Source organism: Xenopus tropicalis, chromosome 3 (assembly GCF_000004195.4).
Source record: "Xenopus tropicalis strain Nigerian chromosome 3, UCB_Xtro_10.0, whole genome shotgun sequence".
Lineage (NCBI taxonomy): Eukaryota > Metazoa > Chordata > Amphibia > Anura > Pipidae > Xenopus > Xenopus tropicalis.
In genome coordinates, this window is record NC_030679.2 from 8726004 (window position 1) to 8743957 (window position 17954).

Here is a 17954-nt window from a genome sequence, read left to right on the forward strand (position 1 = left end):
AAATACAGTGCCAATTCCATGTGTAATACCCCAGAACACACAGCAGGATAAATACAGTGCCAATTCCATGTATAATACCCCAGAACCCACAGCAGGATAAATACAGTGCCAATTCCATGTATAATACCCCAGAACCCACAGCAGGATAAATACAGTGCCAATTCCATGTATAATACCCCAGAACCCACAGCAGGATAAATACAGTGCCAATTCCATGTATAATACCCCAGAACCCACGGCAGGATAAATACAGTGCTAATTCCATGTATAATACCCCAGAACCCACAGCGGGATAAATACAGTGCCAATTCCATGTATAATACCCCAGAACCCACAGCGGGATAAATACAGGGCCAATTCCATGTATAATACCCCAGAACCCACAGCAGGATAAATACAGTGCCAATTCCATGTATAATACCCCAGAACCCACAGCGGGATAAATACAGTGCCAATTCCATGTATAATACCCCAGAACCCACAGCAGGATAAATACAGTGCCAATTCCATGTATAATACCCCAGAACCCACAGCGGGATAAATACAGTGCCAATTCCATGTATAATACCCCAGAACCCACAGCGGGATAAATACAGGGCCAATTCCATGTATAACACCCCAGAACCCACAGCAGGATAAATACAGTGCCAATTCCATGTATAATACCCCAGAACCCACAGCAGGATAAATACAGTGCCAATTCCATGTATAATACCCCAGAACCCACAGCAGGATAAATACAGGGCCAATTCCATGTATAATACCCCAGAACCCACAGCAGGATAAATACAGGGCCAATTCCATGTATAATACCCCAGAACCCACAGCAGGATAAATACAGTGCCAATTCCATGTATAATACCCCAGAACCCACAGCAGGATAAATACAGGGCCAATTCCATGTATAATACCCCAGAACCCACAGCGGGATAAATACAGTGCCAATTCCATGTATAATACCCAGAACCCACAGCGGGATAAATACAGTGCCAATTCCATGTATAATACCCCAGAACCCACAGCGGGATAAATACAGTGCCAATTCCATGTATAATACCCCAGAACACACAGCGGGATAAATACAGTGCCAATTCCATGTATAATACCCCAGAACCCACAGCAGGATAAATACAGTGCCAATTCCATGTATAATACCCCAGAACCCACAGCAGGATAAATACAGTGCCAATTCCATGTATAATAGCCCAGAACCCACAGCAGGATAAATACAGTGCCAATTCCATGTATAATACCCCAGAACACACGGCAGGATAAATACAGTGCCAATTCCCATGTATAATACCCCAGAACACACGGCAGGATAAATACAGTGCCAATTCCATGTATAATACCCCAGAACCCACAGCGGGATAAATACAGTGCCAATTCCATGTATAATACCCCAGAACCCACAGCAGGATAAATACAGTGCCAATTCCATGTATAATACCCCAGAACCCACAGCAGGATAAATACAGTGCCAATTCCATGTATAATAGCCCAGAACCCACAGCAGGATAAATACAGTGCCAATTCCATGTATAATACCCCAGAACACACGGCAGGATAAATACAGTGCCAATTCCATGTATAATACCCCAGAACCCACAGCAGGATAAATACATTGCCAATTCCATGTATAATACCCCAGAACCCACGGCAGGATAAATACAGTGCCAATTCCATGTATAATACCCCAGAACCCACAGCAGGATAAATACAGTGCCAATTCCATGTATAATACCCCAGAACCCACAGCAGATAAACACAGTGCCAATTCCATGTATAATACCCCAGAACCCACAGCAGGATAAATACAGTGCCAATTCCATGTATAATACCCCAGAACCCACAGCAGGATAAATACAGGGCCAATTCCATGTATAATACCCCAGAACCCACAGCAGGATAAATACAGTGCCAATTCCATGTATAATACCCCAGAACCCACAGCAGGATAAATACAGGGCCAATTCCATGTATAATACCCTAGAACCCACAGCAGAATAAATACAGTGCCAATTCCATGTATAATACCCCAGAACCCACAGCAGGATAAATACAGGGCCAATTCCATGTATAATACCCCAGAACCCACAGCGGATAAATACAGTGCCAATTCCATGTATAATACCCCAGAACCCACAGCAGGATAAATACAGGGCCAATTCCATGTATAATACCCCAGAACCCACAGCAGGATAAATACAGTGCCAATTCCATGTATAATACCCCAGAACCCACAGCAGGATAAATACAGTGCCAATTCCATGTATAATACCCCAGAACCCACAGCAGGATAAATACAGGGCCAATTCCATGTATAATACCCCAGAACCCACAGCAGGATAAATACAGTGCCAATTCCATGTATAATACCCCAGAACCCACAGCAGATAAACACAGTGCCAATTCCATGTATAATACCCCAGAACCCACAGCAGGATAAATACAGTGCCAATTCCATGTATAATACCCCAGAACCCACAGCAGGATAAATACAGTGGCCAATTCCATGTATAATACCCCAGAACCACAGCGGAAAACAGGCCAATCCATTAATACCCAACCAGCAGGATAAATACAGGGCCAATTCCATGTATAATACCCCAGAACCCACAGCAGGATAAATACAGTGCCAATTCCATGTATAATACCCCAGAACCCACAGCAGGATAAATACAGGGCCAATTCCATGTATAATACCCCAGAACCCACAGCAGGATAAATACAGTGCCAATTCCATGTATAATACCCAGAACCCACAGCGGGATAAATACAGTGCCAATTCCATGTATAATACCCCAGAACCCACAGCGGGATAAATACAGTGCCAATTCCATGTATAATACCCAGAACCCACAGCGGGATAAATACAGTGCCAATTCCATGTATAATACCCCAGAACCCACAGCAGGGATAAATACAGTGCCAATTCCATGTATAATACCCCAGAACCACAGCAGGATAAATACAGTGCCAATTCCATGTATAATACCCCAGAACCCACAGCAGGATAAATACAGTGCCAATTCCATGTATAATACCCCAGAACCACAGCAGGATAAATACAGTGCCAATTCCATGTATAATACCCCAGAACCCACAGCAGGATAAATACAGGGCCAATTCCATGTATAATACCCCAGAACCCACAGCAGGGATAAATACAGTGCCAATTCCATGTATAATACCCCAGAACCCACAGCAGGATAAATACAGTGCCAATTCCATGTATAATACCCCAGAACCCACAGCAGGATAAATACAGTGCCAATTCCATGTATAATACCCCAGAACCCACAGCAGGATAAATACAGTGCCAATTCCATGTATAATACCCCAGAACCCACAGCAGGATAAATACAGTGCCAATTCCATGTATAATACCCCAGAACCCACAGCAGGATAAATACAGTGCCAATTCCATGTATAATACCCCAGAACCCACAGCAGGATAAATACAGTGCCAATTCCATGTATAATACCCCAGAACCCACAGCAGGATAAATACAGTGCCAATTCCATGTATAATACCCCAGAACCCACAGCAGGATAAATACAGGCCAATTCCATGTATAATACCCCAGAACCCACAGCAGGATAAATACAGTGCCAATTCCATGTATAATACCCGAACCCACAGCAGGATAAATACAGGGCATTCCATGTATAATACCCTAGAACCCACAGCAGAATAAATACAGTGCCAATTCCATGTTAAATACCCCAGAACCCACAGCAGGATAAATACAGGGCCAATTCCATGTATAATACCCAGAACCCACAGCGGGATAAATACAGTGCCAATTCCATGTATAATACCCCCAGAACCCACAGCAGGATAAATACAGGGCAATTCCATGTATAATACCCCAGAACCCACAGCAGGATAAATACAGTTGCCAATTCCATGTATAATACCCCAGAACCCACAGCAGGATAAATACAGTGCCAATTCCATGTATAATACCCCAGAACCCACAGCAGGATAAATACAGGGCCAATTCCATGTATAATACCCCAGAACCCACGAGCAGCGATAAATACAGTGCCAATTCCATGTATAATACCCCAGAACCCACAGCAGATAAACAGTGCAATTCCATGTATAATACCCAGACCACAGCGATAACCGTGCCATTCCATGTATAATACCCCAGAACCCACAGCAGATAAACACAGTGCCAATTCCATGTATAATACCCCAGAACCCACAGCAGGATAAATACAGTGCCAATTCCATGTATAATACCCCAGAGCCCACAGCAGATAAAACACAGTGCCAATTCCATGTATAATACCCCAGAACCCACAGCAGGATAAATACAGTGCCAATTCCATGTATAATACCCCAGAACCCACAGCAGGATAAATACAGGGCCAATTCCATGTATAATACCCCAGAACCCACAGCAGGATAAATACAGTGCCAATTCCATGTATAATACCCCAGAACCCACAGCAGGATAAATACAGGGCCAATTCCATGTATAATACCCAGAACCCACAGCAGGATAAATACAGTGCCAATTCCATGTATAATACCCCAGAACCCACAGCAGGATAAATACAGTGCCAATTCCATGTATAATACCCCAGAACCCACAGCAGGATAAATACAGTGCCAATTCCATGTATAATACCCCAGAACCCACAGCAGGATAATACAGTGCCAATTCCATGTATAATACCCCAGAACCCACAGCAGATAAACACAGTGCCAATTCCATGTATAATACCCCAGAACCCACAGCAGGATAAATACAGTGCCAATTCCATGTATAATACCCCAGAACCCACAGCAGGATAAATACAGTGCCAATTCCATGTATAATACCCCAGAACCCACGGCAGGATAAATACAGTGCCAATTCCATGTACAGTGGAGGAAATAATTATTTGACCCCTCACTGATTTTGTAAGTTTGTCCAATGACAAAGAAATGAAAAGTCTCAGAACAGTATCATTTCAATGGTAGGTTTATTTTAACAGTGGCAGATAGCACATCAAAAGGAAAATGGAAAAAATAACTTTAAATAAAAGATAGCAACTGATTTGCATTTCATTGAGTGAAATAAGTTTTTGAACCCTCTAACAAAAAAAGACTTAATACTTAGTGGAAAAACCCTTGTTTGCAAGCACAGAGGCCAAACGTTTCTTGTAATTGATGAGCAAGTTTGCGCACATTTTAGGAGGAATGTTGGTCCCACTCCTCTTTGCAGATCATCTCTAAATCCCTAAGGTTTCTGTCTCTGTGCAACTCTGAGCTTGAGCTCCCTCCATAGGTTTTCTATTGGATTAAGGTCCGGAGACTGACTAGGCCACTCCATGACCTTAATGTGCTTCTTCTTGAGCCACTCCTTTGTTGCCTTTGCTGTATGTTTTGGGTCATTGTCGTGCTGGAACACCCATCCATGACCCATTTTCAGTTTTCTGGCAGAGGGAAGGAGGTTGTCGTTCAGGATTTCACGATACATGGCTCCGTCCATTTTCCCGTTAATGCGAATAAGTTGTCCTGTGCCCTTAGCAGAAAAACACCCCCAAAGCAAAATGTTTCCACCCCCATGCTTGACGGTGGGGACGGTGTTTTGGGGGTCATAGGCAGCATTTTTCTTCCTCCAAACACAGCGAGTTGAGTTAATGCCAAAGAGCTCTATTTTGGTCTCATCAGACCACAGCACCTTCTCCCAGTCACTCACAGAATCATTCAGGTGTTCATTGGCAAACTTCAGGCCTGCACATGTGCCTTCTTGAGCAGGGGGACCTTGCGAGCCCTGCAGGATTTTAATCCATTGCGGTGTAATGTGTTTCCAATGGTTTTCTTGGTGACTGTGGTCCCTGCTAATTTGAGGTCATTAACTAACTCCTCCCGTGTAGTTCTAGGATGCTTTTTCACCTTTCTCAGAATCATTGACACCCCACGAGGTGAGATCTTGCGTGGAGCCCCAGAGCGAGGTCGATTGATGGTCATTTTGTGCTCCTTCCATTTTCGAACAATCGCACCAACAGTTGTCACCTTCTCTCCCAGCTTCTTGCTAATGGTTTTGTAGCCCATTCCAGCCTTGTGCAGGTCTACAATTTTGTCTCTGACATCCTTGGACAGCTCTTTGGTCTTTCCCATGTTGGAGAGTTTGGAGTCTGCTTGATTGATTGATTCTGTGGACAGGTGTCTTTTATACAGGTGACTAGTTAAGACAGGTGTCCTTAATGAGGTTGACTAATTGAGTAGAAGTGTCTAACCACTCTGTGGGAGCCAGAACTCTTAATGGTTGGTAGGGGTTCAAAAACTTATTTCACTCAATGAAATGCAAATCAGTTGCTATCTTTTATTTAAAGTTATTTTTTCGATTTTCCTTTTGATGTGCTATCTGCCACTGTTAAACCTACCATTGAAATGATACTGTTCTGAGACTTTTCATTTCTTTGTCATTGGACAAACTTACAAAATCAGTGAGGGGTCAAATAATTATTTCCTCCACTGTATAATACCCCAGAACCCACAGCAGGATAAATACAGTGCCAATTCCATGTATAATACCCCAGAACCCACAGCAGGATAAATACAGTGCCAATTCCATGTATAATACCCCAGAACCCACAGCAGGATAAATACAGGGCCAATTCCATGTATAATACCCCAGAACCCACAGCAGGATAAATACAGTGCCAATTCCATGTATAATACCCCAGAACCCACAGCAGGATAAATACAGTGCCAATTCCATGTATAATACCCCAGAACCCACAGCAGGATAAATACAGTGCCAATTCCATGTATAATACCCCAGAACCCACAGCAGGATAAATACAGGGCCAATTCCATGTATAATACCCCAGAACCCACAGCAGGATAAATACAGTGCCAATTCCATGTATAATACCCCAGAACCCACAGCAGAATAAATACAGTGCCAATTCCATGTATAATACCCCAGAACACACAGCAGGATAAATACAGTGCCAATTCCATGTATAATACCCCAGAACCCACAGCAGGATAAATACAGTGCCAATTCCATGTATAATACCCCAGAACCCACAGCGGGATAAATACAGGGCCAATTCCATGTATAATACCCGCTCCACATAATGCAAGAGCATCATGCAATCAGAATCTTGCCCAGTAATCTCCCTATGTTAGATAAGTTGCCTAATGTATTGCTGTTAAGGGTAAATCGTATTGAAGAATTCTTTTGTATCCCTAATTAAGTGTAGGGTGCCTACTTTACAATGGGGTTTCAGGAATGGTATGTGCCCCCTTTAAAAATAACCAATGCATTTTCTTTTTGTGAAGCAAGGTATTCTGGGAGCTCCTCTAGGAACCAGCATAGGGTTGTTTAATTAGCAGAATGTTATTACCTCGATACATGCCGAAGAATCCTTCTGAGCGTACAGTCTTAATCAGGCAGTCAAACCTGAGAAAGGAGAGAACAGGGAGAAGAGAGCATTATTGGCAGTGGCATAACTATATACACTGTATATATATTTCCATGCTCTGGGCACTTTCCAAAAACTGTTCCGTGCCCATTGGCATCAAAACTCTACCAGGCTACTAGCATTTCATTAGATTGTACCTAGAATCCATGCTTACTGTCTAAGGGCCTGTTCCAACTGAACCGCTGCATAGCTGGAGGGCAAGCAAAGTGTTTCATTGGCGCATTCCAACTCTTAAAGGGAAAGGTAGCACTGTTTGTAAATAGGGGTATTTACAAATATACAGAGAAGGAATGTTCTGGGCACACAATAAGCTGTACCCCCATACTGTACTGTCTAAGGGAAACACTATGGCACCCCCTACCCATATGTATAAATACAAATATACAGAGAAGGAATGTTCTGGGCACACAATAAGCTGTACCCCCATACTGTACTGTCTAAGGGAAACACTATGGCACCCCCTACCCATATGTATAAATACAAATATACAGAGAAGGAATGTTCTGGGCACACAATAAGCTGTACCCCCATACTGTACTGTCTAAGGGAAACACTATGGCACCCCCTACCCATATGTATAAATACAAATATACAGAGAAGGAATGTTCTGGGCACACAATAAGCTGTACCCCCATACTGTACTGTCTAAGGGAAACACTATGGCACCTCCTACCCATATGTATAAATACAAATATACAGAGAAGGAATGTTCTGGGCACACAATAAGCTGTACCCCCATACTGTACTGTCTAAGGGAAACACTATGGCACCCCCTACCCATATGTATAAATACAAATATACAGAGAAGGAATGTTCTGGGCACACAATAAGCTGTACCCCCATACTGTACTGTCTAAGGGAAACACTATGGCACCCCCTACCCATATGTATAAATACAAATATACAGAGAAGGAATGTTCTGGGCACACAATAAGCTGTACCCCCATACTGTACTGTCTAAGGGAAACACTATGGCACCCCCTACCCATATGTATAAATAGAAATATACAGAGAAGGAATGTTCTGGGCACACAATAAGCTGTACCCCCATACTGTACTGTCTAAGGGAAACACTATGGCACCCCCTACCCATATGTATAAATAGAAATATACAGAGAAGGAATGTTCTGGGCACACAATAAGCTGTACCCCCATACTGTACTGTCTAAGGGAAACACTATGCCACCTCCTACCCATATGTATAAATACAAATATACAGAGAAGGAATGTTCTGGGCACACAATAAGCTGTACCCCCATACTGTACTGTCTAAGGGAAACACTATGGCACCCCCTACCCATATGTATAAATACAAATATACAGAGAAGCAATGTTCTGGGCATATACCCTCATACACCCATATATCTGATCTAGGAGTAGACGCCAGTGGTTGAGTGAGTGCCAGCTTGTTGCCCAAAGAATAACAAAACAGTACTGTAGCGAGTTGGATGCATCTAAAAAGAATTCAGGACAAAGAATGGGATTATGATTCACTGGAGGTTGGGAGGAGGGAGGGCATGGAGGAGGATTTTGGCCAACATTCATTTTCCACACAAGGTATTTCTCACACTAATTCTATACACTGATGTAGGACTTCCCATCCTGCAAGCCAGACAGGGGATGCTGGGAGTTGTAGTTCAATAACAACACCCTTTTTACTGATTACCTTAACATCATGTTGATTTAACATTGTCTCATGTAAGGGTGGCATTGGGCAGCTGAAGTGGTCCTCATTCGATAGGTTTTCATGGGCTGCTATCAGGGGGGCAGGCAGAGGGAAGTCCATCCAGGCTTAAGGTGCCCATACACCTTCAGATCCGCTCACTTGGCAAGTTCACCAAGCAAGCTGATCTTCTCCCGATATCCCCACCTACGGGTGGGCGATATCGGGCGAATTTAGGCTAATTCGGTTCGGTTCAAATTGGAGCGCCGGTAATGGACGCAGTCGGTTCAGGGACCGCATCAACGAGCCGACGTGGTCCCCGATCCGACCACATTTTTTAGCCTGCCTGATCGATATCTGCCCGATTTCAGGCCAGATATCGGTCGGGCAGGCCCGTCGATGTGTGTCTTTTTTCAACCTAACTTACTATGTTACTATATAAAATGGTGCCTATTGGGATGCATTGGGCGGTGGCCAAGACAATGCTAAACATGGTGGGCAACTCACACAAGGCCATAAAAATCTACGACACCTGGAAGCCAGCTTGGCAACTACAGGCCCCTTAGATGTTACAGTCTTTGGCAGAGTTAAACTTTGCCCGCCGCATTGTTATGCAGTGTAGGAAAAGACCATCGTTTCCTGATTTGCAGAAACAATGAGTGAAATGAATCTGTGTTCCAGAACTTTTCAGCTTTTTCCTTCTATAATTCTATATATATATATGGAAGTCAGTGCCAGACGGGGCGGTTGGACGCCCTAGGGAACCTTGCACACACACTGGAACAAACAAGTACACACATGCTGACAATGATGAGTGGGTGCTGGGAGGACAAGGGCCTAGAATAGGGGTGGGCCCCCTCATCTTTGGGCCCTAGCTACATTATTTCTTACTATTAACTATTATTTATTTATAAAGCGCCAACATATCCCACAGCGCTGTACAATAAGTGGGTTCCATACATTGGACATACAGAGTAACATATAAAGCAACCAATAACCGATACAGGAGGGGAAGAGAGCCCTGCCCAAAAGAGCTTACACTCTACAAGGAGTAACATATAAAGCAATCAGTAACCGATACAGGAGGGGAAGAGAGCCCTGCCCAAAAGAGCTTACACTCTACAAGGAGTAACATATAAAGCAATCAGTAACCGATACAGGAGGGGAAGAGAGCCCTGCCCAAAAGAGCTTACACTCTACAAGGAGTAACATATAAAGCAATCAGTAACCGATACAGGAGGGGAAGGGAGCCCTGCCCAAAAGAGCTTACAATCTACAAGGAGTAACATATAAAGCAATCAGTAACCGATACAGGAGGGGAAGAGAGCCCTGCCCAAAAGAGCTTACACTCTACAAGGAGTAACATATAAAGCAATCAGTAACCGATACAGGAGGGGAAGGGAGCCCTGCCCAAAAGAGCTTACACTCTACAAGGAGTAACATATAAAGCAATCAATAACCGATACAGGAGGGGAAGAGAGCCCTGCCCAAAAGAGCTTACACTCTACAAGGAGTAACATATAAAGCAATCAGTAACCGATACAGGAGGGAAAGAGAGCCCTGCCCAAAAGAGCTTACACTCTACAAATGCCTCTTTTGTCTACCCTAGTTCCTGCCTTGGCAGAAGTAAATTCCCCCTCAGGTCTGTCAGTCAGCTGGCTACATTTTTTCATGAGTCAGAACCAACGAGCAGACAGACATTGCTTTCAATATAAATTACATTTACACATAACTTAAAACTAGAGAAAGGGGATGTAAACCCTGCTGCACTGCACTGTATAACCAAACTTTATTTAGTTGTTGCTGGACTACAAATACCAGAATAATGTAATACTGTATATAATGATGGTTGGGAGCTGTAGATCAACAACATCAGGGTTATATTCTTAAAGGGGAACTAAACCCTGCTGCACTGCTCAACGAAACGGTACTCAGCTGTTGCCGGACTACAAATCCCAGAATAATATAACAGGGTGAGGCATGCTGGGAGCTGTAGTCCAACAAAACCCAGGTTGGATTCTTAAAGCAATATTGCACAATAAAACTTTCCCCCATTAAAATGCAAGAAATCCCCCAATGAGAATCCCAGCTGATGTGAGTAAATCCGGCTCCCTGTTCTCTGTTCCTGCAATTGGAGTTGGGAGCAATAAGCACAGTTTCCCAGCACTGAACAAGTCTGTCCCTTTATCCCCATGTCTGATTCCTGTGCCATATAATGACGGGAAAAATGCCATCATTATCTCTATATGTAAGGTACCAGCAAGATGGCCGACACAGTGCTAGGAATCAGCATTCTCATTGGTGGATTATTTTCCATTTATAATGGTCAGTAGGATTCTCATTGGTGAATTTTCTTGCATCTATAATTATGTTTTTTGGCAACTTCTATAGAGAACTAGGGGGCGCAGTGGGACAGGGTTGTGGTTGGGTTTAAAACCCCTTTAATATATATATGATCTATCCGGCCACACACACTTCTATCCAGACACTTACCTCATCTGCCCCAAGAACCACCCAGTTTCCTCTAAACCTGCCTCTTTTGTCTTCAACTTTAGTGCCCAGTTGGGCAGCTGGACAATCTAGGAAAACATCGGTCAGGTTGGGTATTTGTAAGTGAGAGAGATTTGGTCGACCTGCAACTTACATGCCTCTGTATATGCCACTTCCCTGCTGGTTCTGTAGCCGCGTCTTGGCCAGGTCAATAGGAAACACACAGGTGACCCCAACTAGCCCAGCGATTCCCCCATTGATCAGTTTGGCCGGCAAGCTGGAAGACAAAGACATTTAGGGGTCACCCACTGCTCCTCACGTGGCATCTTCTAACGTAGAGAAATATACAATCAACCAACCTGATCTTCTCTGCCATGGTGGCACTGGTGCCTGATGGATTGTGGGATCTGCAGTGGTGACGAAGGGGGGGGAATAAAAAAAAGAACACAAGAAAGAGTCAGAATTGGGCAATGATGTTACATTTCTATAGGATGTAGACCCCTTGGCTGTACCTGTATCCCTTTATGTTTGTGGTACAGGTATGGGATCCCTTATCCAGAAAGTTCCGAATTACGGAAAAGCCATCTCCCATAGACTCCATTATAAGCAAATAATTCTAATTTTTCAAAATTATTTCCTTTTTCTCTGTAATAATAAAACAGTACCTGTACTTGATCCCAACTAAGATATAATTACCCCTTATTGGGGCAGAACAGCCCTATTGGGTTTATTTCATGGTTAAATGATTCCCTTTTCTCTGTAATAATAAAACAGTACCTGTACTTGATCCCAACTAAGATATAATTACCCCTTATTGGGGGCAGAACAGCCCTATTGGGTTTATTTAATGGTTAAATGATTCCCTTTTCTCTGTAATAATAAAACAGTACCTGTACTTGATCCCAACTAAGATATAATTACCCCTTATTGGGGGCAGAATAGCCCTATTGGGTTTATTTCATGGTTAAATGATCCCCTTTTCTCTGTAATAATAAAACAGTACCTGTACTTGATCCCAACTAAGATATAATTACCCCTTATTGGGGGCAGAACAGCCCTATTGGGTTTATTTCATGGTTAAATGATTCCCTTTTCTCTGTAATAATAAAACAGTACCTGTACTTGATCCCAACTAAGATATAATTACCCCTTATTGGGGGCAGAACAGCCCTATTGGGTTTATTTAATATTTGAATTATTTTTAGAAGACTCAAGTTATTGACTTCCAAATTACGGAAAGACCCCTTATCCGGAAAACCCCAGGTCCCAAGCATTCTGGATAACAGGTCCCATACCTTTACTGTATTTCCATGATTGTGTTTATGTTATAAACAAGCCTTCTCCCCTGATCTCACTCTAATTGGCCTTTCCCCCATTCACTGCTCTGGGCCCCCCTCAGAAGTTACCACATTTGGGAGCTACTGGTTTAGAGTTTTCCTATTACAATGACACAGCGGCATGTGACATCTGCAAACACTCGGCGGGGTCATATTTACTCAAGCAAAGCCCTTTAATCTCGTGAAGAAGGATGAAAGACCCCTGGGCCATGTTTATGTCACATGATCATCCTAGGCAAAGTCCAAATGCATTGGGGCAAGTGTTGCACTCCATTCAGCTAACCTTAATCAGATGTTCCCCAAGGACACAGTTACCGATTATGTGCCAATAGACTCAGTGTAGGAAACCTGAAGCGATGTCCTAATGTAACTGAGAATGCTCAGGACCTGAGGTTTTCCGGATAAGGGATCTTTCTGTAATTTGGATCTCCATAAGTCTGCTAAAAATCATTTAAGTATTGAATAAACCCAACAGGATTGTTCTGCCCCCAATAAGGGGTAATTATATCTTAGTTGGGATCAAGTACAGGTACTGTTTTATTATTACAGAGAAAAGGGAATCATTTAACCATGAAATAAACCCAATAGGGCTGTTCTGCCCCAATAAGGGGTAATTATATCTTAGTTGGGATCAAGTACAGGTACTGTTTTATTATTACAGAGAAAAGGGAATCATTTAACCATTAAATAAACCCAATAGGGCTGTTCTGCCCCAATAAGGGGTAATTATATCTTAGTTGGGATCAAGTACAGGTAGTGTTTTATTATTACAGAGAAAAGGGAATCATTTAACCATTAAATAAACCCAATAGGGCTGTTCTGCCCCCAATAAGGGGTAATTATATCTTAGTTGGGATCAAGTACAGGTAGTGTTTTATTATTACAGAGAAAAGGGAATCATTTAACCATTAAATAAACCCAATAGGGCTGTTCTGCCCCAATAAGGGGTAATTATATCTTAGTTGGGATCAAGTACAGGTACTGTTTTATTATTACAGAGAAAAGGGAATCATTTAACCATGAAATAAACCCAATAGGGCTGTTCTGCCCCCAATAAGGGGTAATTATATCTTAGTTGGGATCAAGTACAGGTACTGTTTTATTATTACAGAGAAAAGGGAATCATTTAACCATTAAATAAACCCAATAGGGCTGTTCTGCCCCAATAAGGGGTAATTATATCTTAGTTGGGATCAAGTACAGGTACTGTTTTATTATTACAGAGAAAAGGGAATCATTTAACCATTAAATAAACCCAATAGAACTTTTCTGCAGGCCTGGAGTGGAATTCTGTGGATTTAGGTCACTATTTATTGGGTCTGTGGGTGGCTATTTGGTCTTCTGTGTACTTAAAATGTCACAGCCTATTGGGCGCCAAAACAAAATCAATTTTAGAGCCTATTCTCCAGAACCAACACCATTTTCTGAACCCATTGGTATTAAGTCTCTTTAGCTCGTTTGGCACTAATTATGCTCTTTTACTCCTCCGGAATCTAAACCAGCCCTTTCCCAGCACCAACTGAAAAGGAGCCATCAGCTTCCATCTCATTCATATAGAATGGCAGGGCCTGGTTGCCATGGATTACTTGTTCAGCTCTGGGTGTCTCCATGGAGATCACTTGGCAGGAACATCCTGTCAAATCTAGGCCAGGCTTGAGGCCTTTGTATTGTGTCAAAGAGGGGTCCTAATAGGGGAGCCTGGAAATATAATATAATAATGCTGCGGCCTCAACAGAAACTGCAGTGTCATTGCTCTAATATTGAAATAAACCCAATAGGGCTGTTCTGCCCCCAATAAGGGGCAATTATATCTTAGTTGGGATCAAGTACAGGTACTGTTTTATTATTACAGAGAAAAGGGAATCATTTAACCATTAAATAAACCCAATAGGGCTGTTCTGCCCCAATAAGGGGTAATTATATCTTAGTTGGGATCAAGTACAGGTACTGTTTTATTATTACAGAGAAAGGAGAATTATTTAACCATTAAATAAACCCAATAGGGCTGTTCTGCCCCAATAAGGGGTAATTATATCTTAGTTGGGATCAAGTACAGGTACAGTTTTATTATTACAGAGAAAAGGGAAGCTAACTCCCAAATTTCATCCATAACTGGGGATTCTGAAACTTGCTACAGACTACAACTCCCATCATCCTCAAATCATAGTTACTATAATGTTCCTTTCAATTCCAAAGGGCAAAGGGACAATATTTATATATACATTTATTTTGATTAAAAAGATGTATTATTCTTGCTTGCGGGAGAGTTGCAATGGGTTTGTAAAATGAGTATTGGGTCAGAATGAAACCTGAATGAAGTCTATGGAGATGATCAGCTCCATGGGTTGTAATGATAATCTACAGCAGAGTGACAGGAATGCTGAAAGGGCTGGTTCTGGGATGTCTGAAGCCACTGCCAGTTCATTTTGCCAGACTTTTCTCTATTGCTCAATTCAGGCTTCACCCAGTCCAGGGATTCATAATATATGGGTCAGAATCCAAAAGTGGGTACCCATGCTGCTTGGATTTGGTCCCTCTGATCCCCCTTAATATAAAAATACCTATTAAAATCAGACCCATAATTATAAACCAATTTTTGGGCCACACAATATTTGGGTAAATTCAAAGTTTTTACATATTTTGTTCGGCAGCTTTCTGCCTCTGGTTGCTAGGGCTAGCCTCCCAGTCAATTTATCAATGAAAAAAAAAACCATAAACCAATGAAAACCAGGTTCACTCACTCATTACCCTGTTAATGAACATTGGCTATCTAGATGTCCATGGACTACAATTCCCAGCATGCTTTAGTTGCTGATTTTAGGTTGGAGTTGGAGCTGATCAACATCTCGGGATCCAAGGTTAAAAAATAGTTGTCTTTCCTACGTGAAAATTAGAAAAAAACTAACCCTAAACAGTGTTTGTTCCACAAGTTTCAACACCTTTTGGGCCGGCGACGGAGTCGTGAGTCACAGAACAGCAAACTGACAGCGAAATTCCACTTGGGGCTTCATAAAGAACAACATGTGCTTTTCTGTCATCCCTGCCGCCCCTTTGGAATTTGACCCTTTCTGTTAAAGGAAATGTTCTCTGTAGCCTAGATCCCCTATGATCGATTTAACTTAGTTCCAGGGGTATTTAGGCTTAAAGATTTTTTTAACCTCTGAATAAACTTTTTAGATTTTTAGAGATAATTTGCAGTTGGTCCTCATTTTTTATTATGTGTGGCTTTTAAACGTTTTAGCTTTATGCTTGGTAGCTCTCCAGTTTGGAATTTCAGCAGGTATCTGGTTGCTAGGGTCCAAATTACCCTAGCAACCAGGCAGTGGTTTGAATGAGAGACTAGAACAAGGGTCCTCAAACTCCTCAAACAGGGGGGCAGTCAGGGTCGGACTGGGCCGCCAGGAAAAATGTACGCGCTCGGGGGAGGACATCGGGTGGGGGACCCTGCGAGAGGAGATAGGGGGCCCCGGGGGGGGGGGGGTTTAGGGGATACGGCCGGCAGGGGCACCTGCCCTTCAGCCCCCTCCCCCTTTCCGACCTTAGGGACAGTTCATGGCTCCTCAGACTTTTGGGGGGCCTGACTATAGTTAGCCCTCAAACTACGGCCCCCTACCCCCCCAGTGCATCCTAACCCCTGGCTACTACCTGTCGGCTTCAGCGTGGCAGATACTAAGGCAGACAGGTAGTAGCCAGGGGTGAGGACACAGCGGGGGCCGGGTAAATGACCTTGTGAGGCCGTATCCGGCCCACGGGCCGTAGTTTGAGGACCCCTGGACTAGAATATTAAGAGGGCCTGATAAGTAATAAAAATTAACAATAACAATATATCTGTAGTCAGACCTCACAGAGCAAAAGTTTATGGGCTGCCGGGGTCGGTGACCCCCATTTGAAAGCTTGAAAGAGACAAAAGGCGGCAAATAATAAAAAAAACTATAAACAATAAAAAATGAAGACCAACTGACAAGTAGCAAAGAATTTTACAACCTATTACAAGTTAATCTAAAGGTGAACTAACCCTTTAAAGACAAATATTAGTCCCCATATTTAGTCCACTGCCCTAATCCTGAGGAATGATCAAAGGGGAAGATTTTGGGAGCTTTGGCTTTTCCATTATTATTATTATTATTATTATTAACATTTATTTATAAAGCGCCAACATACCCCGCAGCGCTGTACAATAAGTGGGTTACATACATTGGACATACATAACATATAAAGCAATCAGTAACCGATACAGGAGGGGAAGAGGGCCCTGCCCAAAAGAGCTTACACTCTACATCTTTTCCATATTGTGGAGCACAACAATTCTACATGCCCATATGTCATTCATTTGCTTTCTGGACCCAAACCAGATGCTGCCCCCTTAAAAAAAAAAAATTGAATTGCTGTAGTTCACTATGTGTCTGTGAGTAGGGGGGGGGGGGCTTAGCTTGTAAACGTGTGGATAATGCAAAACACAAGTGTAAAAGTCACATTTATAGCGCTTTATAAATAGAGATATACATACATTTAAAAATCAAGGACAAAGCACCATTATCTTTTACATTAAAGGGAAAGTAAACCAAAAATACAGACAGAAAATACAATGCTAAGCAACTTCCCAGTCTACATTCATTTCACATTGTTGCTGCTTTTATAATTGTTTGGAAATGTAATTGCTGTTGCTGTCTGACTACTGAAACAATGTAGGAGAGGGAAGGTGATCATATTAAATACTCCTTACCTTTTTACTGTTTGTATACAATACGCCCCACGATGGTTACAGCAGGATGGTTACAGCACCACTGAGCAGATCCTTATGGAACTTCTACTGATGTACACTGAAATAAACTGCTACAATGATATAAAATCATTTCTAAATTGATATTAAAGTAATGGGATCCAGGTTTCCAGCTGGCACATTCACCTGGTATCCACAGCCCGGGATCCTCTCCTGGGAAAGTGTCGGGAGTCTGTACTGAACTCAGGGCTCGGCATCTGGGAGGGTCAGGGAAGGGGAGGAGAGACGCTTCTCATGCAATGTT

The 17954-nt window shown here is 42.7% G+C and overlaps 1 protein-coding gene across 4 annotated transcripts in view; it reads right to left on the minus strand.

Annotated features, from left to right (window-relative positions):
• Positions 1-17954, minus strand: part of slc25a18 (solute carrier family 25 member 18) — a 23264-nt gene extending 5310 nt beyond the window's left edge. The window contains exons 1-5 of one of the 4 annotated variants that reach the window (XM_012958458.3): positions 17837-17954; positions 17654-17750; positions 11953-12000; positions 11748-11870; positions 7363-7418 (exon numbers count right to left, since the gene is read on the minus strand). In XM_012958458.3, the coding sequence (XP_012813912.1) occupies positions 7363-7418; positions 11748-11870; positions 11953-11969 (196 nt within the window). In that variant the 5' untranslated portion in view covers positions 11970-12000; positions 17654-17750; positions 17837-17954. 4 annotated transcript variants of the gene reach the window in all.